This window comes from Solea senegalensis, linkage group LG20 (assembly GCF_019176455.1).
Source record: "Solea senegalensis isolate Sse05_10M linkage group LG20, IFAPA_SoseM_1, whole genome shotgun sequence".
NCBI lineage: Eukaryota > Metazoa > Chordata > Actinopteri > Pleuronectiformes > Soleidae > Solea > Solea senegalensis.
Genome location: NC_058039.1, coordinates 2,946,162 through 2,974,154, shown reverse-complemented (window position 1 = coordinate 2,974,154; position 27,993 = coordinate 2,946,162). Strand labels below are relative to the sequence as shown.

The 27,993-nt window shown below is 39.3% G+C and overlaps 1 protein-coding gene across 3 annotated transcripts; it reads right to left on the bottom strand.

The window, feature by feature from the left end:
* Positions 1-11: 11 nt before the first annotated feature.
* Positions 12-27,515, bottom strand: kiaa0319l (KIAA0319-like ortholog). Of its 3 annotated transcripts, none has more exons than XM_044052860.1 (25): positions 27,338-27,515; positions 25,354-25,851; positions 23,424-23,596; positions 21,523-21,640; positions 18,753-19,021; positions 18,281-18,364; positions 17,254-17,491; positions 15,517-15,618; positions 14,096-14,193; positions 13,833-13,920; positions 12,129-12,221; positions 11,557-11,689; positions 11,335-11,440; positions 11,052-11,174; positions 10,819-10,942; positions 7,964-8,096; positions 7,409-7,557; positions 6,560-6,711; positions 6,305-6,443; positions 5,282-5,441; positions 4,575-4,717; positions 4,049-4,171; positions 3,406-3,496; positions 3,156-3,247; positions 12-2,725 (listed from the first exon to the last, which is right to left on the bottom strand). In XM_044052860.1, exons 4-25 carry the CDS (start codon positions 21,614-21,616, stop codon positions 2,529-2,531), a joined length of 2,931 nt encoding a protein of 976 aa, XP_043908795.1. In that variant the 5' UTR covers positions 21,617-21,640; positions 23,424-23,596; positions 25,354-25,851; positions 27,338-27,515; the 3' UTR covers positions 12-2,528. The 3 variants fall into 3 exon arrangements, with proteins under 3 accessions (XP_043908795.1, XP_043908797.1, XP_043908796.1); XM_044052862.1 differs by having other exon boundaries at positions 15,517-15,615; XM_044052861.1 differs by having other exon boundaries at positions 25,641-25,851.
* Between the last annotated feature and the right edge of the window lie 478 nt (positions 27,516-27,993).

Genomic DNA, 27,993 nt, shown 5'->3' with positions numbered 1-27,993 from the left:
GCAAACGCTTCTCAAGAACAAACAGAAACCTTTTATTTTAATTTACAGATAATCCAGTTGCTTCAGGTCTGGTCACATAAAGAAAACAAAGACAGAAAGGAGGAGTAATCCTTCATTAAAACATACTTCCTGTTAAACATTTTAAATTAAATTCCCTTTAGTTGCTTTTCCTTTCTCCTTCTGCCTTCACAGAAGACTCCATCAGAGTCAAGGTCAGTTTATTTAATCCCAAATGTCACGGGCCAGTGTTGCACACAACAGAAGAAATTTGAAATTCAGTATCGTTAAATTGGTATAAAAAGACTTGGAATGGTCTTATCTTTTTGAATAGAGAATGTCCGTGAATCAACAACACAGTTCTATGTGTGACAAAAAGAAAATTTAAACAATGAATTGAACTGAAATCAGCAGTAATTGACTCGACAGTGCGAAAACAAACCACTTTTAAATGATTGCTCATTTCACATGGAGTACAAGCTGAAGTGAATTAACAGTGTACCCCTTTAACAATCAACAAGTGCCTCAAAATGTGGACTCATGGAACAGTTTCACATTCTGTGTGCAAAGCGATCACACGCTCAGCTCTCCAAATGACTCTTCATTTTGGTTCATGTGTTCAATCAGTGCAAGTTCAGAAATACCTTAGAATGACACTGACACAGCAGATTTGTCTCGATTATTGTGTGTTCTGTAACTGGTGCATCTCAGGCAAACATCCCTCCTGATTTTGTGGAAAAATAAACAATTAGTTGTCCTGATAAAGCTCAGTTTGAGCCCACGACCCATTTTCATTACCAATGGAGGTTTAGTGATGACTGTTTTAATCTTGAATTTCAGTCTCGATCAGGTCAGGGCCTCTCGCACAGATGTGTGAATATGTGCCACAAGAAAAGCAATTGGATAAATGTTGCTGAAATTACAGAGAAACTTAAAATCCCACTTTGATAGACATCAATTATACAATATTGTCCTATTCACCTTCACTTGCAGTAGGCAGGACCACACTTGGATTGGACTAATACTCACTGATATTTAAATGCATTTAATTACCTTTAAGTCCAACTCTCTGTTTTCATATTTAGGTGTCTTTGTGTCATAGGCAGTTGTGTGTACAGCAGTTGCAGTAAAACAGCCATTAGATGTGCCCGCTCGCACTCTGAACTGCTGCGTCGTCCTCTCAAATCTCTCAAATAGATTTACATTATGTTGAAAGGTTATTAAGGGATTGTTAATATGCTAATACTATCCTGCCTACTGCACCTAGAGGTATGTAACAGTTACTAAGGATGCCTCTGGATATGAGCTGTGTTCAGGTTTGCTCAAGTTCTTCAGATTTCCTTTCTATATTCAAGGGGAAAAAAAACTGCAGCAGAATTATTCAGTGTTTTTGGCTGAACTTCCAACCAGTGAGACAAAAATAAGACTGACAGACATGAAATCAAAGTGCATTGAAATCTAATCACAGCGTAAAGGTTGTTTAAAAAAAACAAAGCAGTCTCCACGGTTTAAGCATTTGTTACACCGCGGTAAATTGAGATAATGGAAGCCGTGTCCCAATTATCTTTGTTGTGAACTTATAATTATCTTCCTCACTCATTAACGATGTGTGTTCCAGTGTGTGTGTGTGTGTGTCCTTGTGGATTTAATCCACAGAGAAGCTTTCACAATAAAAAACATGTTGCTTTTTTGAGAGATAAAGAGATAAAAAAAAGATCTTCTGTCCCAAACTCACCGACAACACAGCGGCTCTTCCGTGGGTTAATTATTAACAAACATAAAATTAAATAAAATGCACTGAAGATCACATGTTTTTTGGCACAGCAGCCAGACAAACCCACACATACACTCCACTCACACAAACATGCAGACGGTCATTCCAGTGTCGTATTGTGCCACAACTGCGATCTGATTCTTCATGCACGTATGGGTTTTTTTTTTCTTTAGGTGACTGTCTGAAACGTCCTCAGAGCAGAAAAAAACCACGGCAGTGTTTGGTAGCACCAGGTTGACCTGGCACAGTGTGACGACGATGGGTTTGTGTGCGATTATTTACGTCTGTTACAAGAGGCAAGGTGTGAGTGAGTCAAGTGGCTGGTTTTCATGTCACTAATGCAGCTTTTGCTTTTTTTTTGTCAATCCAGAAAGTCAAGTGTAACTAATGTGTGCCTCAGTCAGAGGGGTAACAGTACATTCTTTATGTCTCTGTGTTACATAAAAGGGGTCTATGTCATATTTTATACAATACAAAACACAGTGCTCACCCAAAATTGAGTGATGTTTTTTTTCCCCCTTCACATTGGCTCAGAACAATCAGGAATATTCCGGTATAATGGGTGTTTTTTGCTGTGACACATGTTTCCAGCATGTGTTTCCCAAATCCAGGTATCATGCCGTCTGTCTTCATGAATGAGAGGTGCGAGGTTTTTGTGTTGAAGAAAAACAAAAGAGGAAGAGTGAGGAACAGAGGGGGTGTGATGGTCAGAGGAGGGGTGTGTGAGGGCAGCAGCGAGCTCCCTCCTCCTCTCTTGCTATAGCCGTTCCTCCCTTTGCTTCTTGGCCCTGGTCGGCCCCTGGCCGTTCCTCAGAGAGCCGTTCTGGGGCCGGAGGAGGTGCCCGCGCTCCTGCTCCGTCCACGGCACGCCGCCGTGCCCGTCATCGCTGTCCAGGTCAGAGTCCGAGTGCATGAGAGCGGAGGAGGTGGGAGCAGGTACTGGCTTCAGACGTGCTAGAAAGCAGGTTGTGGTGAAGAGGGAGAAACGGTGTGAAGTTCAAGTGACGCTGATTTAAAACGACTATGCAGAAGATTCTATTGTTATGGAGCAGTGACTTATTTATTACACAATTTTATGATTATTTTAAAGTTTTTCTTTAAGCAGTATCATTCAAAAAGTTAACAACAGATTGAGATAAAGGTTGGTGGATATGTAAGTTATGGACCATGGAAGAAATGATAAGATTTGGGTGGAGACCAGGATACAGATTCACTGTATTGACATTGTGGAAATCTGAGCAGCCTTTTGCATAGGTTTGTACTCGGTGATTGATTTTTCTTATTTTAATGTATGTAGCATAAGGAAATTAGATAAAACTACATGCTATAGTACAATAACAATTGCCTGTGTTATTGAAAGATATTCAGTTATGACATGTCTCACCAACTCTCGGCAGCTGAAGCTCCAAACTGTCTTGCTCGTCAGCTTCTAGTATCTTGTATCGACTTTTGCTTCTGCGCACTTTGCTCTTTCGCCTTCCAGGAAAAAAAACAAAAAAACATTTCACTTTTCATCTGCCGGTGAAGTAAAGAGGTGGAGAAAAACCTCAGAAAATAAAGTGTGTACTTATGCTTCCAAAGACATTTTAGAACAATCATCATATTTTATTTCAAGTTGTAGGACTTCAACTCACCGCCTGCAGCAACACACCATACCCCAGAACACTGTTGCTATAGCAACCACGATCAGAAAAGACGCTATGGTCACGTAGAGTACGCTCCACTCTGAAAACAAAGCGTGTTTGACACAAAGAAAATGTACTTAAAATAATATAATTCAGTTCAACGAAATTGCACATTGTACAGTCTCTGAGACTGAGACTACATTTTATAGAATAATCCCTGTACACTCACCAGCCACAGGTACACAAATATCTGATATCTAATCAGTAAATCACATGGCAGCAACTCAATGTATTAAGGCATGTAGAAATGGTCAAGACGACTTTCTGAGGTTGAAACGGAGCATTACAAAGAGAAAGAACTGTGATTTAAGTGACTTTGAATGTAGACTTTGAATCTACTGGGATTTTCACACACAACTATATCACAGTTCTCTTGTGGAAAATGCTGACAAATTCAGAAATTAAGTTAATTAAAGTTAATTGTCTAAAGCAGCAGAGGTCAACTAAATCCAAGTCATTATTATTATTATTATTGTTATTATTATTAGTTTTATCTGGTACTGCTCCTGGCCTTTTTATTAGGGTGTCCTGTGTGCCTAATAAAGTGGCTGATGAGTGTACAGTATATGAATTTTCATTCTTCTCATCTCACCACAGTTGCTCTCTGCATCTCCAAACTGAGTTCGGATGAAGTTCTCCATCCAGAATGGGTGACAGACACAGCGTCGTGTGAATGAGTCACACTCACCGTGGCTGGAGCAGTTCAGCTGACAGACTGAGGAGAGAGAGAGAGAGTGTGTTATATGTAATTAAAATACCAGAGTGATGACAAGATTAAAAATACTAACAACAAACTACAGTATATGCATGTTACAGAACACAAATCAAGGAATTGAAGTGTTAGGTTTTACCACAAATCACTGAGAGAACATCAGTGAAAAAGACATAACTTGTAGCAGCAGCTCAAAAATCTGAGCGATTTAACCTTTGCCCTCTATGAAAACCTGTTCTCTGATCATTATTTGAAGTCACAAAAAAGCAGCCCTGTCTTGCCTGTAGTCTCTCACTCTCAGTCAAAACACAATTCAGAATCATAAATCAATATCCTCGCCATCCCCCTTCTTCATTTCCTTTTGCTGTGTTTGTCTCTAACAGCCTTTATTTCCAAAGGTACTCACTGACTGTATCCACTCGTCGAGCTTTAAAGATGAGGAAGTCGTTCTTCTGCTTGCGCAGTTTGTTGCGTAGGCCAAATGCAACACTGTGTCCAGACAGAGGAGGGCGCCCTGGACCACCCGACACCAGGAAGACCAAACAAGTACTGAGGAGAGATGAAAAAGAGGAATGAATGTTATTTGTTAAATGTGTTAGTATTATTATTATTACTCTCATATAAAACATGGTAATAGTTTTAGTATTTATTTCTAATGTAGTTTCAGTGTAAGAGTGCGGTAATTAGGAAATAATACAACAGTAATACCATGTTTTTTCATTGTAATAGCTCAGTTATGAGAATAACCTCCGGTGACCATCATTGTAATATATTGTGAAAGTTCATTATGTCTTTTGACTAAATCTTAGTTTTTTGTTTGTTTCGTTATACAATAGTAAGTTTTTCTTTTAACTTGTTGACAAGTTTTGGCGTGTATCTTCCGCCTTCCTCAGAACGAAAAGAAAAACTTACTATTGTCTACAAAACAAACCAAATAACTAAAATAACATCAGTGTAATACCTTCACATGAATATCTTTGTAATCATTACCTTAACATAAAGTTGAAATTCATCCTCCCTTAGTTCCCACATACATTTTCCATTGTTAGTACCAGGCTAAGCTGCATTTCTCCCACAAAAATGAAATAAAATAAAATGTGCAGAATGATTCACCTGTGCTCATTAAATGCAGTGATATCTCGCACGATGATGTCACTGTCCAGGACGCCCAGTAAAACGCCGACCTGGCGCAGCAGCATGTCACGCTGGTGCTGGGACACCTGTGATACTGGAACCTCCAACACCAACTCCACCAGGTCACGTTCCCACGTGTCTGACCGGGACAGAATGGGAGAGGGAGACAGTTTAAGACAAATATGGCATTGAAAAAGAAAAATATATAAACATTTTTGGTGAAAACTCAGAAATGTTCTGGTGTCTAAAACTTATTACAGAGAACAATGACTCTCACATTAGTCACGTAACATATTCCTGCTTTTGAACAATTTTTATGTTCTTGTACACATTATATGTACATATTATTTTTATTTACTTGACTTTGATATTTGTTATTGTTGTATTTATCTGTGTGACATAAGTGAAAACAAAAATAGTAACGCAGAGATGAGAACAGGCTGATCACAGAATCCTTCTGACTCTTTTAAATCTGGGAAAGCAGCCAGAGCGCAGAGCGATGGATTAGTTTCTGGCGTGGAGTTCGTCTGTGCACCGTATGTCGTACACTGATCTGTTCAACCTTCTGCTGTAGGGTTGTGTTTCTTGCTGTGTTGACTCTGCAATAGACTTTGAATTCGTACCTTTTTTTAATTATGATTTTTAAGATAAAATACTGCAAGTTTACTTCTAATTTACGCACTTAAACTACAGCAATCTCATGTGCTTCTGCTTTATCGTCTGGGTTCATGTTTGTTGTTGTTTGGTTTTATGTCAGTAGGTTGAATGCTACTACAAAATAAAAGTCTTAATAGAGGCTGCTGTTTTATTTGCCATAGGATTTTTCTTTTAGGCTTAAGCTCAATATTTACTGTATTAGAGATATAAAAAGTGATGCTTTACCACATGATACCATCAAATAATGACTACTATACTGTAATACAAGAATGACATTTTGAATTTCCTAACTGGATTCATATAAATATATCTCATCTTTTCTCACAATAATAAAAACAGTTTTACCTGCTTTGACCTCCACTGTCCCTCGGTCAGTGCTGGTCTGTCCTTTACTGTCGGTCACAGTCAGGCTAAAGCTGTACTTCCCCATAACCAGGTTTCCCAGAAACAGCACCGCCTGGTGGTCAGAGTTGTTCAGTACATCCTGTTGGAACAAAAACGACAAAACATGTAACTGACGTTTCCTAATGTGGATATCCGAATTAGCTTTCCATTACTGTTTCTGATGTACAGTCAAGGGCTGAAATTAAAGACACTCACCCCTGCAGCTGGGCTGGTATCGTCTCTGGTCCACAGGTAAGTGACTCCACCTTTGTCGTCAGTTGAGTGGGATCCGTCCAGAATGGCGGTCCTGACAGGCAGAGCGATGGGTGGACTCGACACGACGTGAGCCACAGGTGGCTGGTCCAACTCTGGTGGGAGACAGAAACATTGTATCTGTATAAAAACAGCAGTCTCATATAAAGTGAAGGATTATCAGGTAATGTCGATCAGGTTTGGTCAATGCATGTGGGGTAGACTACTGTTAACATGAGGGTTTTTTTTTCCACTGAATGAATCTATAGCATTTGTCTTTATGTCACTATCTATTTATGGTGATATGGACAACTTAAAATACATTCAGGTTAAGTGGATGTATGGGTAAGTATTTCTGATTATGTATGTACAAATGTATTTTAGATGGGCATACATTGGCACACAGTATGGGAAGTATATTTAAAAAAAAAAAGGATTTTGTTATGATTTTGTGGGAGGTTTTTATTCTGCATGTTTTATTTAAGTTAAAATAAAGATAAGATATAGATCATCATAACAAAATGAACTAAAAATCCTTAATACACATCTATCCTTATGGAAATCACATCGACTTCCATTCATTTGGACAGCCTAAAGTCTTATCCCTAACCCTGACCATAACCTGTTAACACCTTACCTTTACCTAACCACAATTCAAATCTTAAATCTAAACTTAACCAGTTCCTCAGAAATGAGGTTCTGGCTCATAAGAACCGGTTTTTGGTTTCCATGAGAACTACTGGTCCTGACAAAGTCAGTGCTTATGCTAGAAACGGTCCTAAAGGGGTAAGAAGTACACACACACACACTCACCTTCTCTGACAATGACCGCGACAGTGTCTGTACTCTGCAGCTTCCTCTCATCCATTACAGTCAGGGTGAACTCGTACCTGCCGACCTCCAGACCTGTCACCGTGGCAACAGCACCGTCTGCGTTCTCGATCTTTACATCAACAGGACCGCTGATGGAGCAAGAGAGCGTGAAATGAGATTAACTCATGGTCCTTGATGAAAAAGAGCGGTTGTGGATGTTTGCTTTCCACTACATTATATATCTGAAGTGAAGTGAAGTGACTTTAACACTGAGTTATACTGAGTTTACTTATGACTTACTATTTCATGGGCTGCAAAACAAGATTAATACAGATGTGGATGGAACTTTCTAATGAATGTGGAAGTTATTACAGTCAGCTCATCTTAGAACTGAAAACTATAACCTTTTAATGTAAATCCTGTTCTAAAATGTTCACTTTAATGCAGAATGTAATCACTGAAGTTTCCCTCCAACTGAAAATCTACATTTTAATTAATTAATTCAAAAAGAAATGTGCCAAAGTGTATGTGTGTATGAGCTGGTGTCTAACTGACCTGGTTTGTATCCAGTGGTAGGTGGCAATCTTCTGATCGTCGCTGCTCTTACTGCCGTCCAGTGTGGTCCGGTCGACTGGCAGAGTCAGCTCTTTCTCTGGTCCTGCATCTGCTACTGGTGGTTTATTGTTTTCTGCAGAAAGAAAGTTACAGAAAGAGAGAAGCTTAAGACACATTTTTATACAGTACAGTCTGGCTAGCTCTTGTTTGTAGACCATGAGACTCTTGAATATAAGGATTGTGGGTTTGGGGGCACTTTTTCTGGGCTGCCAGGTGGAAGGGAATTGGGTTTGTAACTGTAGAGTTGCTGGTTAAAATCCATGGACAGGTCAGGAGCTGAGGTACCCACATCCTATTGCTTCCTTAGCGTAAATGTGTGCTGCCCAATGCTCTTGAACCCCCATTTGTGTGTGTAATTCTCAATGAAAAACACAAAACATCCAAGACACAGTAACACACCTGACTGTTTCTTCAGATCTGCTGGAATTACACTATTATTGACACAGTGTGACCCTGCAAGAGATAACATCACACATCCATATCCTGTTTAAACATCGCAATGCCGTCTTGCTAATGTTTACACGTTACAGTTCACTATCTGCTCATTGCCTTTGCCATTGAGTCAAAGGGTCACAGCTGGGTTCAAGGTGATTCTGCTGCACTCCGCTTGACAATGAAAAGGATTTTAACCATTTGAGGGGGAAAAAAAATAAAATAGAAAATCAATATGTAGTAATCAGTGTGGATACTGAAGTAGTAAATCATTGTATGGGAAACAGAGCAGTGTAAAAATACATCAGAGAATATCAGCTGAGATGGATAATGACCACTACCGAATGTATGACACTACAGACCATGACAATTTCTTATTTTTATCTAAACTTTTTTTAATAATTTTTTTTGTTTCTGAATGGGTAAAATACTGACATGGCAACTTCACTGTAAACATTAAAATCCATACCGTAAGGCAAACACAAAAGGCTCATTCCGGGGTCAAGAAAAACAATCATTTTCACCTGAGACAAATGTCTGAATGAGGCCAAAATGCTTTGTCTTACAATAGTTTGGAAACAAGTAGACATTTCTTTTACAAATGTAAGCACTGACATCAGATTCACACATAAATAGGAGAATAAATGATACTGACACAGAACTGTCAGTCAGTGTGCTGCATAAATAACGCTCATATTTGTATGAAGTCTGAGAGAGAATGTGTAAACAAGACATAATTCGGGAAGTAATGAGCATAAAGGAAGAGATAAAGAGTTTAGTGTCTCAGTTTTAGTGGTTTGGCTTAAGTGCAGACAGCTGCACAAACAAACCCAAACTAGACAGGCAATCTGTTGAGGGCGTATAAGGTCAAGATCACATCACACATCTAGATCAAGATTATTATCTCAGTCTGCTCCACACTGTGCACATTCATAGAGGCCAAGATCATAAATGGAGCAATTCACACTGATGATTGCTTCATTTCACTAATTCGGACTTTCTCTGCATAATGGTCAAGTTTTAAGGATTATGATAAAATAAATGAATGAAATAATTTTTTTTTGACCATGTTTAGTTAAAATCATTAAAATTCTTGCATGATCCTGCAGACGAATAAACAAACCACAGCTACAAACATATACAGCTACACAAAACATGAGGTAAAGCATGTGCACAGCAGCAAGATAGTATGAAGCTAAATCTGGTGTCCTGAGTATTTTTCATTCCATTTCACTTGAACATGATCTGACTATCACTCTGGATGCCGTTACCATGGCTTCCAGCTTCACTGTGAGGAACCTTGGGAGTTATTTGACTCGCATGTAAAACTAATTTCCAGAACAACCTTTTACCACCTGCTAAACTCGAAACTCAAACTCAAAAAACACTAGTTACATCTAGACTGGACTACTGCAAATCAGGATGTTCCAATAAGTTTTTTTAAAACCCTCCATATGTATGTTACACCATTTCAGTCCTGTGATAGCTTATCTCCACTGGACTGAATGAAATCTATGAAATGTATGAAAACAAGAGGCTTGGCACAACATTTACCAAGACATAGACAATTCTTGACCCGTCCTTATGGTTGCTTGTTTATTTATTTGTAACTGATATATATATATATATATATATATATATATGGTGGGGCCACACGGTTGGTGTAGTGGCTTCCTCCCACAATCCAAAGACATGCAATATGGGGATTAGGTAAATTGGACACTCCAACGTGAGAGTGTATGGTCTCTATTTGTCTCTCTGTGGCCCTGTGATGGACTGGCGATCTGTCCAGGGTGTACTTATGTCAGCTGAGACTGGCACATTGACCCGTAATGAATCACCCTTAGGGAGAAATAAAGTTGTCTGAATAAAGAACTAGTTGGACCTCACCATCCCAAATGATCACTTCACCCTCAAAATGCTGTACGAGTAGAAGTAGAGTAGGAGTAGAGTTGCCAGGCTCATCTCCAGTGGAACCAGCTCCCAGTGTTGGTTCAGGAGGTGATTACCCTCTCTGTATTTAAAGTTAGACTTAAAACCCTGATTTTTTATGAAAAACTTATAGTGAAAACCTGATCTATCTGTTAGATATGGTGCTATAGACCTAGACTGCTGGGGGAACTCCCATGGTGCACTGAGTGCTCCCTGTCCCACTCTTTGTATGCATGTTACATTATGACATGACACTAACCTTATTCTCTCTCTTCGTTCTGCATTATTATTATGCTTATTGTTATTAATAATCTCTCTGTCCTCGCTCTGCTGGTACCTGTGACTCCAGAGCAGCTATTATTATATCAAATTGTGTGTGATTTGGCACTATAAGAACAAGATTGAATTAAAATGCTCATCCAGCATTTTACCTGGCTGCACAATGACCGTGACCTGGGCGGTGTCCTGCTGTCCAGATGAGTCTGTCACAGTCAGCTGAAAGGTGTAGTCCCCCTCCTGCATCGCTGACAGCTGCAGAATCGGTGTCCGTACGCCCTGAAATCACACACGCCGTTAGCTGCCACGCTCTAACTCATGGAATAATAATCTCAAAGCATGAGTGAGTTAAAATAATGTTGGTGAGCATAGTTGGCGAGTTTCTCACCTGCATCTCCACCACTTTATCCTTGCTCTCGGGGCTCAGGGACCACTCATAAGACAGTGAATCGTGGTCGTCGTTGCTTTGGTTGCCGTACAGAGTGATGGAGTTGCGAGGCAACTGGATGACCTGAATTTTTCAGACATTGAAGATAAAATAATTGTAAATAATAATTATTTTGTAGTGTACAATTATTGCTTTTCATTACTCCAGAATGAGCCTGTTTATATTTAAATCAGGAACCAGCTGCAACATGCATCTTCACCATATGTTGCTAAATTTTACACACCTGGTTAGGGCCGGCATTGGCCACGGGCCGGTAATCCTTGGCTTTGTTCACAGAGAGGGAGGCCTGCGTCGAGTGTTTGGCTCCATCCGAGTCTGTCACTGTTAAACTGCAAAAAAAAAAGGACATTCAACTTATTAAAAATACAAACTTTATGGGCTACACATTATAAATGTACTTAGTAAATTAGTATTCAGCTTTGAGATAAATGAGGTGCATCTGCACCTGAACGTGTAGTTCCCAGGCACTAGGCCGGTGAGGGTGAGGACGGGTGTCTCGGCAGAGACCTTCTCCTCCCTCAGTGGACCTTTGACCTCTTCCCAGTACCATGCAACGACCTTGTCATCATCAGTGCTCTCTGAAAAGAGGGCAAGGAAAATGTATATGTAAGGCATTCACAGAGGTAATTATGTACTTTATAGAAGCGGTGGTGTATACATTTTTAATAGAAACAAATGTCTATTATATTCAAACCACTGCCATGAGTTCACACAATACTGATTAAAAGCCTATCAGCTCCAAACACAGTATACTGTAGCAGCGTTTTAAACTATCCTGCGACATTCCTGTGCTGCATGATATGATTCATAATACGTCAAGACAGATGGAGGCAACAGCAACACTGCATTAGCAAAGTTAACACCCTGCAGCTTTAAAAGAGAAAGTAGAAAGAGTGTAAAAGCACACATGAAATAAAAGTTTAAATTGATACATTAAAGGATCAGAGGAGATTTTAATAAATTAAATTGTATAGATATGTCTGTCTCTGTGTGTGTGTGTGTGTGTGTGAGACTCACGGCTGCCGTCGATCACCGTAGAGCTGGTTGGCAAGGAAATCTCCTGGAACTTTGGGGAAACTATGGCAACAGGAGGCTTGTTTACCCGAGGCTCTGTCAGGTGGAAGACAAGAAATGAACTCACTAAGATGAGCTGCACATCATCTGTTTCACAGCGAGGCACTGTCAGCAAGTCATAGTCATGAAGTGCCTGTGTGTGTGTGTGTGTGTGTGGGGGTGGAAAGCAGCCTCATCTCCCTGTAATAAGATCTGTGTTGATATAGTTAAACAAGAGGCATCAACTGTGCACTGACTTATGATCATTCCTTCTCATTGACTCTTTCAGGAAGGATAATATGATCAAAAACATCCTGCTGTGGGTGGACACAATAACACATGTATAATAGTCTTGCACAAATTGTTCCTGAAAACTCTTACACAAATATCCTACAGTATTCTGTTTGTCAGGGTCAAGCCATTGTTTACATCAATTTCTCATATAAAACAGGTAAAAAAAGGCTTGATATTATATTTTTTTTTATTTGTTAATAGGGCTGAGCAGTTTATCGATATATTATCTACATGGTTTTAATTTGGCTGTTGTATTGGTAATCATCATATTTCATAATTTAATGAAACACACAAAATATTATAAATTAAATATTATATATTCAAAAATCAATGATTGGCAAAATAATGGGTTTTTTTTAAAGTCACTTAATAACACTTACACACACTAATTATCTTTGTCATAGCATAATTTGACCATATTTGTATTTAAATGTATTTCCATAAATGTAATTTCATTGTTTCTGACATACGTACATATCCTTCATTAAACATTAAAAAGACAGAAATAGGCAGGTATTAACTGAAATGAAAGCTAATGACTGTATTTTAAGATCATGTCATACAGATAATACAGTGTATTTACAGTGTATTGTCGCTCTCCGTTGAGAAGCACAAACATCTTAAAAGAAAACTTTTCATGAGTTTAGAGAAATAACCCGTGTGCAGCTTTATATCGCGATATATGTTGTATATCGGGATATAGACTAAAACCATCCAGATATTATGGTATATTATATTATATAAAAAAGTATATTGTGATATTTTTTCATATCGCCAAAAATTGCAATATATGTAAATATTTAAGAGACAAATGATTCTTTCTATTAGTATTTTTGATATTTTATAAACACCCTTTTTGCATACATGTACATCCCATTTTCATTGTTTATAGCACTGCTATTGTATTTATTTTATATTGCGTATTTTATGTCCTTTTGTAGTACTCCCAACCCTGCTACTGTAACAGGTGAATTTCCCCCAGTCTGGGATCGATAGTCAAACCTAAGCTAATCTAATCCAATTTAATCTTTGCATGATGACAATTAGATCCTGAAACTACCTGGCAACCACAGAGCCAGAGCCTCTAGTCTGGGGAGGGTGGATAACACCTTCCAATGTTTTGAATTTGAATTGCAACACTTGTGGAAGTGACGTTAAGCTATTTTACACACATCCCTTCATCACACATGCTGGTTTTTATGATGTCACACTGAGGTTAACCGTTATAAAATGCCATTACTTCATTATTTTGCCATACTTGTGTAAGAGATTGCCGTTCATTTTACAAGAGCGTGAATGGTGTTTGGTTGTTTCATGACCACGAACACGTAAACACCCTCTGCTGACCATGAGGACATTAATGAGACCGCTCACCTGGTTTGACCGTGACGTTGACAAAACCTTCTCCATGAGCTCCCCCTCCGTCCACCATCACCTCAAACTCATACAGACCCACAGTCAGCTGTGAGAGAGAGAGAGAGAGAGAGAGAGAGAAGAAGTTGAGTGACACAAGCAAGCGTTGAGAGGAAACGACCTTTCTGAGGCAACTGAAACCTTCTGTTTATTGTGTTCAGTGGAGCTGCAGCTGCATGCTTTATTATTAGCAGGGTACGAAAGTGAGAGCGGTTCATCTGTACCTTGCTGAGTTTAAGAGTCTTGTTTTTCTTTCCTTCCATCTCCCCACTGTAATCTTTGGGATGTGATATCAAGCGCCAGTCAAATGCATAGTTCGTCCCTGCGAACAGAGAAACAGCAGTGTTTAACAAGTCAGGACAGTACACAAAATTACTCATGCTATGAAATCAAACGTGTCAGATAAGAATCATTTTCACATGAGAGCTTGTCAATGATAGATCACGGGATTGGAAATTATTATGACGTGTAAACTGGATTTAAATTTCTGTTTGACAAACAGTGTGCTAAATACAACAATCAGAGATGCTGACTCAGTGTTGAACTAAAACATGTGACACTGACAGTGGCGATGTTTACAGGGACACACTTATCAACCTTTTCTTTATACACCTGTTCAAATATGATGTAAGTATCTAATCAGCCAATCACACGGCAGCGACTCAGTTTATTTAGGCACGTGAACATCATTTAACCTGAGCATCAGAATGAGGAAGAAGGGCGTTTTTGACGTGACTTTGAATGTGGCATGGTTGTTAGCGCCAGATGGGCTGAGTATTTCAACAACCTGTTGATCTACTGGAGTTTTCACACAAAGCCATCTTTACAGAGAATGAGTGGATGAGTGAGTAGAAAATGCCTTGTTGATGTCAGAAGTGAGAGAAGAATGGTCAGACTGGTTCTAGACGACAGAAAGGCACAAACCCTTACCCACAGAAAGGCAATAAAGACCATCTCTGAACTGGGGCTGCAACGATGATTCATCGATTATTAAATTAATCAACTATTTTGATAATCGATTAATTGGTTTTAGTTTTGTTTTTGTTTTTTTTTAAATAATTAAAACAAGCTTTCTGATTTTTCAACTTCTTAAATATAAATATTTTAAGAAATCCTTAAAACTGAATTATTTTGGTTTGTGGACAGAGCAAGAGCAACATTTGAGAACATCGTCACTTCCATGTTTCAAGTTGTTTGTTTCATGGACCAAACAAGTACTCGATTATCCAGAAAATAATCAACAGATTTATTGATTATGAAAATAATTGTTAGTTGCAGCCCTACTCTGAACACACAACACATGGGCCACTGCAACAGAAGACCACAACAGGCACTTTATTAGGTCATAAATCAACCTGATTATCAATCATCTCTTTCTCTAAAAAAGAAACTGCCATATAAACTGTATTTTCTGGTTATCTGAACATGAATATTATCATACTCGAATAATAAATAGATTAAGATGTGTATGGAATAAGTATTCTGATTTTGGTCACATTATGCTCCATAGGAGTTTTCACAGCACTGATGAGTCATCATCAAACTATGCTATGTTAACAGAACTGTTGATAGAATATTCTACTAGCAACAGAAATGTCTGATTCAGTTTGATTATTTGTTTAATTTATGGTGCAGTGGTTTTTACCTGTCGGAGGCGGTGGGACCACAAAGGCATTGAGTTCAACCTCGTTGCGGGGAAGTGTGACCTCCACGCTCTGTCCCGCTGACACCACCAGCTCCTTCACTGCTGTGGGTGACAACACATGATGAGAGACGATGCCAAAATGACAGTAGAGTAAGGTTGGCATGGCAACCAAAGCACTGGAACTGGTCAGGGAATGGAGGGAATCATTTTTTATATATTTTTCTGGTCAACATCATTACTGTAGAGTGTGTTTATCATGAATTAGGCAGCTGGTTCTTCGTGAAAACCTGTGAAAAGCCAATGTTCACTATCTGCAAAGCAACAATAAATTAACAACACACATAGCATTATTTAAAAATCATTTATTTTCTAAATATCCTTAGATTTCATCTAGGGAATTTCCCAATTCCTCAGAAATGTATCTTGACAGTTGGTGATGCTAAAGCCTGTGGCCCGTGAATGATTTCTTCAGGAATTTAGTAGGAAATCCCAGGAAAATTGTCATCTTTTCCTGGGATTTAGTACTAATGGAGACTAAAGACACAGCTAAAACAAGCTTGGACACAGAACTTGCAGAAAGATGTAGAGAGAAACAAGATTTCAAAGAACAATTTTGAATAAATATTATATAACGTGCGATTATTTGGACTGAAACTGGGATTGTATTTGCAATATTAGAAGAAATGGTAATGTTTACATCATTATTCTCATTTTCATTGAAAAACATTTTTAAAATGATGACTAGATTTGAGTAGATCTGGGAAACAAAAAGGTTTTCTAAAGTCTAAAGAATATGATGTGTAAGTCAGGACAATATTTAAACTAAAATGGTATTCTGACACATGTCTCTTCAGGCTTCAATAAATATTGTACCTCCAATTTAAAAATTGCAGAAAGCCATATTGCAATTTTGACAAAATGTTACCATTTCTCCATATCTACTAAATGTGGGGAAAAAGTCCTCTTAAAAGGTGATAATACTAGATATTATTTATTGCTTACTCAGTGATACTGGTCCATAAAATTGGGGGAATTGCCAGATATACAACCGTGTTAAGCATTAATCCTCATGTCTAATAAACTGATCATCTTGTGTAAAACTGTGAACTGCATCAGGTGGTTAATGTGAACATAAGCTGCTCTCTTCAGAATCACTGGTTCTAATTGTGTTTCATCAAAAGTGCAGCTTTCCTTCAAAACCAGCTCAGCGTGTTATTGCTCACTAATAAATCCAGTGTTGTGAGTTTAAGGAGTCCGTACCAACATGTGCACGGCTTTGTCTGTTGTCAGCACATCGGAAATCTAATGTCAGAACAGAGGAGAGGTGCTATTTTCATTCAGGGTGGAGAAACTGATCGTGCGAGTTATTCCTGTTTGGAGAAGCCTGAGGCGTCTCAGCACATTCCTAGTGATAACACTGACCCGGCATCACACTCGCGACGTGTGTGACTTTGATGTGGGAAAAATAATATGTGCACAGTCTGCCATTGCATTTGTGGGCAAAGTACGTCTTTGTTTTGTCAAACATCAGCGAGCACGAGCAAACGAGAAGATAGAACATGAGCGCCCGTGAGCCATAAAGGCACGGAAGCTTGAAGAAAGGACGTGAGAGCCATGTGGAATCTTTCTCCTCGGCTGCACAACCACAGCGCTGTTACATTATATATTAGCTGATAATTAATAAGTGATGACAAATTACTGAATGAGCTGGAAATAGCCAATCTCTGATAGTCTTACCAGCCTTTGTTGGAGTTGTGATGACATTCAGCTCGGTTGTGATTGAGGTGACATCACTGCTGTTGGAAGACGCCGGACTATCAACGGTGTTGTCCACCGTTGAGTTTTGTTGTGATGATGCTACAGCTGTGTCTGAACTCCCATTGGATGAATGGCTAAGGCTCTTTTGGGGTACCTGGACTGCGATGGTGCTGGGTGACGTCGGAGTGGGGAAAGATGTTTCCAGCTTGAAACTTTCCTGCAGAGACAATTAAGGATTTAAGCAAACTTTCAGGCATAGATGGTATATAAAAGTGAAAATAGTCTTCCTCATTTGTACCAGTACAATGTGAGTTTTTATTCAACTGGAAGCTCACAAACGTCACCTGCACCACTGGACGACACTAGCTGTCAATTACACTTTTGTACAGTGCTTAATAGTCTGTTTTCCTCAAAATGGAATCAATCAATCAATGACATCAAGTTCTATTGAAGAAGAGCTGAAATTAGCAATAAAGATGAAGAAAATGTTTACTAATGATATAAATCAAGGACTTCCGTCCATTTTTCCATGAGGCTGTGTATACTGTATATATCCAGGTTGATATCTTTATAAAATGCATTTAGATTTATTATTTCATTCCTCAAATGTACCTCCACTACACTTTTATTTGACTAAACTAAACTGGGGTTGTCAAACTGAGTCTCCTCCGGTGGTACTTGGAGGAAAATCAGAAATACTATTAAAAATAATGATGATTTGATCAGAGGAATTTTTACCAATGTGCGTAGAAAATGAAACAAATAACTAGAAATAATAATAAAGTAAATAACAATAATCTAATGTCAATATAGCGTGTGTGAAGTACATGCGCGGAAGTATTTACACCACGTTGTGGTGATCATGGTGTTACTTTGAGAGCTCAATATTATTTTTACTCGGTATAAAGAGTTTGAGATCCACTGACCTAAACAATCAAACCGCGTGCGAATGGTGTCAGAAAGAATGGAAGAAAGTTACAAACAAGCAAATATTCTGTGGCACTACCGTGCTTGTGAGGTCTCCTGGGTGTGGTCTGCTTCCGGCGGGAAGTGCACGACGAGCCGCTCTGCGTTTCGCTCGGACGGGACCCTTTAAGTAAAGATACAGACAAAGAATTTTAGAAATACATTTGTCAAATTTCATTATCAATTATTACGACCAATGCTGTCTGTATTATGTTTATTCTTCATGGGACTTGCCATGCAAAATAACATAACAGTGATATGGCACAGATATGTCAAACAGACATCAGAGCCACTGATTAATTGAAGCCAGTGCATACTGAGCTTTAACTGTAACAACACATGCTCATCTACAGCTGAAATCACCCCAGTTTCCATGTTTCTTAACAATAAGAGAAAGTCAGTAACGTTAGTTTAAGACTGATGTATTTGTTGTGGGCAGTGTTGAGCATGAATCCAATCAATGGCTCAACAATCTGAAAGGTGAATCAGTGTGTGAGATGAAATAAACATGCCTTGGAGAGCAACTGAAGGAGGCCAAGAGACTCCTGGTGAGGCTGGGGCAGGAAAGTGATGGGGCAGCCCTTCTTCCTCGAGCAGCTGAGGAGGATGCAGCGCCCGCCGATGCTCCACACGGCACTGCAGTGCTGATGTAAGCAGCAGGACTCCCAACATGTTGCCCCGCCTATCCCGTCTGCTATAGGGTACCAACCCAGGCCGACGGCGCTGCTCCAGTGCATCCCCAGAACCCCGCCAGTCACCCTGCACAGATCTGCCGACACCCCTGGACCAGGAAGGGAAATGGGGAGATTAAAAAATAAATATTATTTTTATTAAAATAACTCAAGACGACATTTGCAACAAGATCACGGTTATAAGAAGAGGAGACAATTAAGCAGAAAGGGAGTGTGGCGCTTCTGTTTCTGCGTCTGTTGTTACTAAGCAACCAAAACCTGGGAGCTGCTGAAATGACTGAAGTTGCTGCACCTAACAACAAACACAGATTACCAGCGCCGCTCATCTGCCACAGCAGCTTTGCTGTTTGGAAAGTGTGTGGAGAACAAAACTGAAATGTGTCTGGAGCATCCTATCCTTCACCGGACTATTCAGCAGGGTTTCTCAATGCTTGCTGATGAGCTGACCAACTGAATCAGGTTTGTCGGAGCAGGGAAACATCTAAAACACGCAGGGCAGAGTTTGGATGATGGAGGTTCGAGTCGACAAAGATCAGTCTCCTGTCCTTCGTTGAAGTATCAAAATAGTTGCACATGTCTAACATGCATTCCCTTTGTAAATAATGTATTAGTGCGTGCAAAAGAAGATACATGCAACGGCTCCAGAGAGTGGTCACGAAGAAGAACGTTCACTACAGAATGTAGTTTGATCAAATGGCTCTGTCAAATGCACAGTTACTGGGCAGTGTACGCTCGTCTGTGTCAGTCCAGCCATTGTTGGGTGAACTTGGCAGAGTCACAGGCAAAAGGGCAAAATAAAACCCACAGTGAATTCCTGCTCCAAACCAGTGACACTTAACAGATTAGGATCCGACTGAAGAAAAGCCGATGTGCAGCCTCAGTTGGAAGAGTCAGCCAACGCAGCAGAGAGAGGAAGTGAGCCCCCCCGACAAAACAAGATACTGATTAAAACCCAAAGCACAGTCAGCACAGTACGCACAAAGCTCCACCCACTGAGCCAGACCTTATCAGACTCACATCAGCAGTGCAGTGAACCAGGACATTTAGCTGTTGAGAGTGTGTGTGTGGGTTCTTCTGCTTGTGTGTTACTTCTGGCGATAAAAGAATTCTCATGTGCTCCCTTTGTCGGATAAACCCATCATTTGTCTCAGATGGAACACTTCTTTTATAGCCAGGTACAATAAAACGGCACAATGGAGGTTTTATACTGTATTCAACATGACTTAAGTCAATGTCCACAGAGACAAAGAAGCCAAACCGGACGTGAGTAATACAGTAGTCCAAGATGAAAGGACTTCAGCTGAGTCACTTCAGGGAATAAAGAAAAACTACAGTTGTAAAATCAACCCAGTCCTGTATACATCACATTTGATATGTTTTAATGTTGTTATTGTATTTTAACACAATGATGTCCTGTTACTAAGAGCAGACTGTATATTGTTGTTGTTGTTTTCTGTTTTTTACTGTTGTGTACTGCATTATTCAGACAAACAATATTATTTATTCAACAGTTTATCTTATAAACCTCTAGATTTCAGTCCTGATTGGTATTGCAGGGCTAACTGAACTGTTACTTTGTCAGAAATATATCCGAGGAGCAACCTTTTTCCATCATGCATCCATGACCTTGTTTCATGCCGCATGAGCTCCACTTGTTTTCCAAATAGCGGCACAGAGAAAGGAGTCGATTACCATGCAAAGTCTCCATCTGTTTGATGCATTTTTCATTAGCGATTGACGTGAGCTGTAATCTCAATGGCAGGCGCATTGTTTTCCTTAGTCACCACATTATAAACAATGAACCTGGATGACTTTTCACCGTTTCTTATCCCACCCAGGAACGATGGGTGGGATAACCTGTGAATGGTTAAGAAAAAGAGGATAGATCATATAAAGGTGGGATATAACTATGTGAAACTGACAGAGTTTGACTTCTGCAAACTCGAGCGAAAGGAAAGATGAAAGAAAAGTGCAGTCCATTAGACCGTCTGGGAATAACTGCTGCTACCATGGCAACACTAGAGCCAGAGGTAACTTTACGGGATGCGTCAGTGTGAGACAAGTCGGGAAAAAAAACACTAACGAAAAACACACAAAAGTGCTACAGTTTGTTTGAGAAAGGGGTGTCATGCCCCGGGCCTTGTTCACTGTTTCTCTGTCCGCTAGTCCTCTCAACACACACACGCGCACACACACACACACAAACACACACACACACGCACACACACAGTGTCTACCCACAAGGACCTTATTGTTCCGTTTCACATTGTAAGCCACTGAGTGGCATGGCATCTGAAAGAAGGGACGCGCATGAGCAAATACACACAAACACACACACACACACGCATATGCACACACACACACACAGCGTGACACAGTGGGGGATCCAACAGTCCTCAGTGTGTCCACCTCGCATTAAACACATACAATAAACCCCGACAAGACAGATAAAGACCCACCCTGAGCAATCAAAGGTGTGTGAATCTACTCCGTGTATCTAGAATGCAGATGAGCACCGGAGGTGTAACAGACCCGAGTGTTTTATTCGTTTTCTGTCAACAAATGCTTTCCTGTTTGGTGTTTGTTTTACCTGTGGTCAGAGCCACGAGCCACAGGTAGGTCAGCGGCAGGAGGGCGAAGTGAGGTTCGCTCCAGGTGAGCAGCTTGTGATGTGCATAGGACATTTTTCTTGAAGACCTTAAGAAGACCTGGGGAGAGACAACAGAGTGACATAAGCACATCATCGTCATGTGCCGCTAACCTGCCACAAGCTCAGTCACTGCAAACTCTCATACTTCCAGTCATACTTTCAATTTCAAAAGAATGACACAGGTACATATCCTCTTTTTACACAGCTCGTTCAAGGTCTGCACCTTACTGTATGAAAAGGTACAAAGACACCGTGAGAGGACATTTCTGTTCCACCACATTTGACTTCATAACAGAATCCAGGGAGCTTTTTTGCCTACATGCATGTATGCATGAGCGTTGTAAATGTGAACTGTCAGATGTGACTTGTATTGAATCTGACATGAATAATGTCGCTGGTAATAAGAGATGAGCAGATATAATATGCAGTACTGGCTTTCATCCAATAATGGTTAAGATTACTGGATCAATTAGCAAGAAACAAGACTATCCATTGCTATCTATTTGTTCTTTATTGAGGCAGAAAATGTTTTATTATAGTTAAAATCATGTTTTAGAAATGGCTGTTTCTGGCTCAGGGGTAAATGCATCAACACAAATATCTATTTAATTCTCAAGGTTGTGACATTGGTATTGGGCAAGAAAAAGTGCTTTCGAGCCATCCCGATGTTAATGAACATATCCTTGGAATCCAGAAAGCATGAAAACATTGTGATATCTGTGTTTAAACAGAGCTGCTGAAGTGATATTAAGTAGTCTACAGATTCCATTCAGCGCTGGAGCAAGAGACTAATATGTGTTACACTTAGGAAAAAAATAATTGCTGTGTTAGTCAGGCTACAGCTGGACTTTTAAAAGACATGTTAACACAGAGGGACCAACTTTTGGCTACAAGAACAAATTTGTGCATAACATAATTTGTGATCATTTTACAGCCATTTATGTGACAATATTTTTTCAATAGGTAAACCAGGACAATTTCAGGAGATGAACATTTGAATTTCATTTTACATACTGTATGTATTATTTAATTAATCTTAAGTAAAAGGCTGAAAACAATTCAGCACATTCTTTGGGCAATGACTGAGTTCACTTCACTCATTAGTCTGATAGAAGTGCCAATAAATCAAATCTCTCAATGACAGACTATCACACCCAGACAACGATCGTGAGTCAACATATTGTTTCAGTGTCGGCTGACACACAGAAATATTAGAAGAAGACAACAGCGAGAGAAACTTGTCAAGATCCAGGCTAGCCATCTTAAAGAATTTAATATTTTAAAGTTCATGGACGGTAGGAAGACTCATCTGGGGGGGCGTATCATCACCTAGTGTAGTGGAGGTGGACACACTTGAGTCAGTAAATCGATTCCTCGCAAGGGCTTGCAGTCGACCTATGGCTGTATGAAATGTACTGCCTGTCAGATGCAGTGGAATAAGATGAACTTCCACCTTTAAAGATGCAGTTGTAGGAAAGTTGATGAAGAAAACTGCATGTAAAAGGTTTCTCACTGTCAAATAAACAAGCTTTACATGTGCAGTACAACCAACTGTGGGCAGCGTCAATGAAGCAGTCACAACGTCACCAAATAAATGCACAAATGTAGTGTTTTTGAGGATTTAATTTCACCACAGTGAGCGTGATGATTCTCAGGTCTCACACCCCATCAACTATTTAGGTGTGATCAGACTCCCACTCCCACTCACAGTAAACAAACTTACTGTGTGTAAGGGCAACTTAGCAAACTAATCTACAGTTTGTTTATTCAAAAACCTGCTAACAAGGTTTCAAGCACGCCCTCTAAATAACAACTGCAACACCAACAACACCGTACTTTACCTTTCTCCCGACCAGGCAGTGGAAGAAGAGGAATGCAGGAAGAGAGTGAGGGTTTAGGTTGGCAGCGTGCCGCTGCGAGGCGACGGGTGAAGACGGGTCAACGCCAGCACTCTGAGGAAGAGATCCAACATGGCCAGCGCTGGGGCCTTCACGGACTCAGCTGCTCAAAAACACTGAAGAGAGCGAGACAGAGAGAAATGATTTAATGTGTTGATGATGTGTTTATCACACTATACTCAACAAGGAAACTGGTTTAACTCTGTCATACGTCTTAATGAGTCTGTCTCTATACCCTTTACTTTAGTCCTTAACATTCTGCACTGTGGTTACTGCTTTAAATGCCTTGTTTGTTGCCAGTATTTGGTTGTTTATGTCAGTTCCTACCAATATAATAATGTTTTCTATCAGCTCCATACTGAACTTTTATGGCAGGTGTTCCTTTGTTTTTTTCTTTATTCTGTGTTCTGTGTAAATATAGTTGATGTAACGATGATTATTTACATCAGGCTGGGAAACATTTTACCATTTACAATTTCTTGATTGTCTACTGTGACTTAAAGTGTAAATCACTTCAGCCCCCCTGATATTTCAACTGTATGTAACAACATGTGGATCGGAGCATCACCACATGATCGTGATGAAACACTACATCAACAGCAGACACACCTCTCCTAAAAATAATTCACGGATTCTGAAGCCAATGTGCAAGAGAAAGTGAAATGTTTGTCATTAGTCAGTTTCATTATGGTGCAACACTGCTAATGTCCTGTTGCCGAGGTTTAAAAACATCTCACAATCCTGTTAGGGACTTCTGCTTTGAAGCAAAACAGATGTGAAAAAGGAAAATCAATCAATCAAATAATTCAATCTATAACATTCTGTGCCATGATGTAATCCCTGAGCCTTAACTGAAGACCACAGCTCAGCAAATTGTACAATCTGTCCTCCACCATCTAACTATATGTGTCTAGTTTTGGAGTTGTTATAGTCTTCTACCAGCCACACTGTATGTCCATAAGCTGAGTTTGATGTAAATGAACCATGGACGACATTAAAATACATACACGTTATCCAATTTGAATAACTGACACTAAATACAGAGTCAAGGGTAAAAGTCAGAGTGAACGTCCTAACACTCAACATCCTGTCTTGCAGGAAGTGTGAGGAGGAAGTTTCTCGCTTCAAATTCATGAGAACAGATAAGAAACAGTGCTAGAAGATAAACAGTCAAAAGACGGCGGGGACAAGGCAGAGACTGTGTCCAACCATTTTCCTCAGACATGAATCTGTTTTCTTGTAATACAAAAGGTGGATTCAGTTCTCCTAACACTTCATACTCAAATGACAATGATAAAAATAATGATAGGAAATACTAATAATAATAATGATGATAATACATCAAATTTCTATAGCGCTTCTCCAGACACTCAAAGAAGCATATAATATATTGGAGTATACTATATAAGTATATGGTTGTAAATGACATAACTTTATTTCTTTTGGTCTGTATTTAAGACATGTAATCATGTAATGTTACCTCCGCCAATACAAGATAGCTGATTATTTCTGTACTTTGTTGGAAATATCGTATGTACATTTCAACTATCCTATCTTATTTGATTATTTTTAGAAAGATGCTGTTTGAAAAAACCAACCAAGTTCATACGTTCATGACATCAATGGAAAAAATATATAAAGAACATCAGAGCTGCTTTTGATCTCTGATTTAGGCTGAGTATGTCTGTTTTAATGTAGAGTATTTTACTGCTTCTTTTACTTATTGATGTCAAGTGTCTTTTAGCATTTTTTAAAGCCTTATACAAATAAAAAAGTGTTATTATAATTATTATTATTATTACACAGTAAAAATGCTACAGCAACACCACAACAAAATTAATCTGGTTACACAATATGAACTGTTGACACAAACCTGTGTGTTCTTCTTCCATGTATTTCATGTCTGCGTGTGGACACGCTTGAGCCTCTGCAGCTCAGCTCAAACGGCTCCCAAAACCACAATTAGTCATTCGCTCCCCTCCCAGGTGAGAGAATCCAGATTAAAAAACGATCCAGACAAAAAGAAATGTGGGGGATTCTGTCCTTCCTGGTGTCACAGTATGTGGATCTTCCCTTTTTTACTGCGCAATAAATGTCCAGGGGCTGCAGCGGTGGCAGCAGCAGCAGCAGCAGCAGTAATGCTCAGGTGCATTCACTCACCTGTGCTGATGACAGCTCAGCCATTACAGACTTTTCAATGGCTTTTCGTCCCTTGAGAAGCTTCTGTTGAACAATGGCCTCTGTGACCAAAAGCCGCCACAAGTTCTCCAAGGTTCTTTCTCTCTCTTCTTCCTCTCGTTCAGCCACACCATCTAATCCCTGTGATGGTTTTAATCAAGTCAGGTTGGTGGAGGAGACAGGTGTTTCCAGGCTGCAACAGGGAAGAAAAATCTTATTACAAACGCCAGCAAAATAATAGTAATGCTCCTATTCTGCTGTGACAACTATAGAAACTAAATCTATTCCTAAAACAGTAAGTAGAATCTAACACTTACAAAACATGAATTCACAATCTAAATAACTACTACAGTTTGCCTCTAACACATATTCATTTCACTGGTATTCACCTGATCGATCAAACCAGTTTGTCTCGTATTATTAGTTTTAGCATTTGCTCTGATTCACTGCATGTTTTATCTTTGTCTCGCTAACAATACAACAAACTGTATGCACTGATTGCAACAGACGTGAGTATTTATTTATATTACAAAATACCTGCACTTAACTGAAGAAAGTAGAAACTATTTTGATAATGAATTAAGTTTTTTGTGATGAGAATATTTTCTTTTTCCCAGTCGCTCCTCTGACAGTAAACTGAATTTGTTTGATTAGTGGACAAAGCGAGACATTTCAGGGACGTTGTGACTTACAGGTTTAGGAAACACCAATCAACGTTTATCACCCTTTCTTTTTTTTTTGCATTTTATAGACCAAACAACAAATCAATTGGCATATTAATCAATAATGAAATAGTTGCAGTCCTAAAATGAACTGTCAGCAAATTGATCAGGGGATCAATTGATAATATTAAAGTCATTCATTAAGACTGAACACCCCCCAGTTGTTTATTATTGTCAAAATAGATCTTCTAAATAAGAAGACACTGGAGGCTCAGGTTGGCTTTAAATTACTAATTAATTAAGTAAATTAATGATGGATGAAAACCAACCATAACAAATGATATGTTATTTTACGGCAGGGATTAATTAATTAGCTGAAAATAAGTGTGTGATTATAAACAGGTTGCAAAGAGCTGGTGGGGGATTTGGAACATAGAATGAAAAGTATAAGGCTTATAAAGAAGTTATTTTGTTCTCCCTCCGAACAGAATGCAAAGGAATTTTAATATCATCTTATCAGTGAAGTAGTAAAGCTAACAGGAAAGCACAGCAGTGACGTGAAACACAATGTATAAATATATATATGAATAAACTAATACAGTGGAATAATATCTGAAGCATTACATCTAAAATGGTGGGTTCACACATTGTGCATCTTATCAAGCTGTGAAATAATATCACTAAAGGCCGATGCTTACAGCAAAATACAGCACTGTAATATCACACATTTACACAGGAGTGAGGGCTGAATCAATAACACTATTTCAAAATGTGGGTTTTTTGTCTAATTAATGAAATAACGACATCACAGCACTGAGGCATGAAGGTTGAGGTAAGTCACACTGAGGTAATAAATACACCTGTTATAATCCGGGATCACCCCCCGCGTTTTACGGCACCTTGAGACTGACAACAGCTGCTGACATCTCTCCTACAAGACTACAAACCGAGCAGGATTCATCCGGTGCGTTTTTACTTACAACACCGTGACAGAAGGAGACGTGCGCAGGGACTTACGGTGTTAGAGAACCACATAGAGGGCTTTCCCTATCCGGTCAGAGGCTGTGGAAGTGTCGTTTCGTCGCTGCTGCTGTTGTTGTCGTTGTCCCTCCACGGCTACAGTAAAATGGGTCAGCGTTTCTGTCGCTGCTCGTACAGCTGACGAGCTTGTGTGACCGCCGTCAAGCGACAGAGGAGTGACGTACGACACTTCCGGAGACAGGATTTCCAAAATAAAGTTAGTTTAGTTTTGTGACTAGTCAGTTTTAGTGTTGATGGCAAATCCAGCACCAGGGAGTATACATATATATGTATATAAATATGTATATGTATATATATATATATATGTATATATATACAAAATATATAGAATAAAAAAAGAATATATACAGTTTATATATATATACAGGAAGTCTAAGTCCAAGTCTTCCACACACACAACAGGGTTTAACTCAAATATATACGACTTACTTACAATGTACATTCAGGGGTTATTAAATAGCACATTCATTTTTGGAAGTGAAAAAACTTTATGTCTTCTTTTGCATGTTCTATTAATGATTTTAAGCATTAATGATGCAATGTAGTAAAGCAAATAAATAATTTTTCAACATATCCACACATTTTTTGGATTTATGCCTTCCTTACTTTAATGCCCTTTTATTCTTTCCTAT

What these genes read in the sequence shown, in the direction of transcription:
- kiaa0319l (XM_044052860.1), bottom strand. Translation starts at nt 21,616, where the DNA reads ATGTCCTATGCACATCACAAGCTGCTCACCTGGAGCGAACCTCACTTC. An exon ending in GGTCCCACCGCCTCCGACAG is followed by an intron (nt 14,194 to 15,516) that starts GTAAAAACCACT and finishes CTCTGTTCGCAG; the next exon opens with GGACGAACTATGCATTTGAC. An exon ending in ACTGCATTTAATGAGCACAG is followed by an intron (nt 4,718 to 5,281) that starts GTGAATCATTCT and finishes ATCTCTCCTCAG; the next exon opens with TACTTGTTTGGTCTTCCTGG.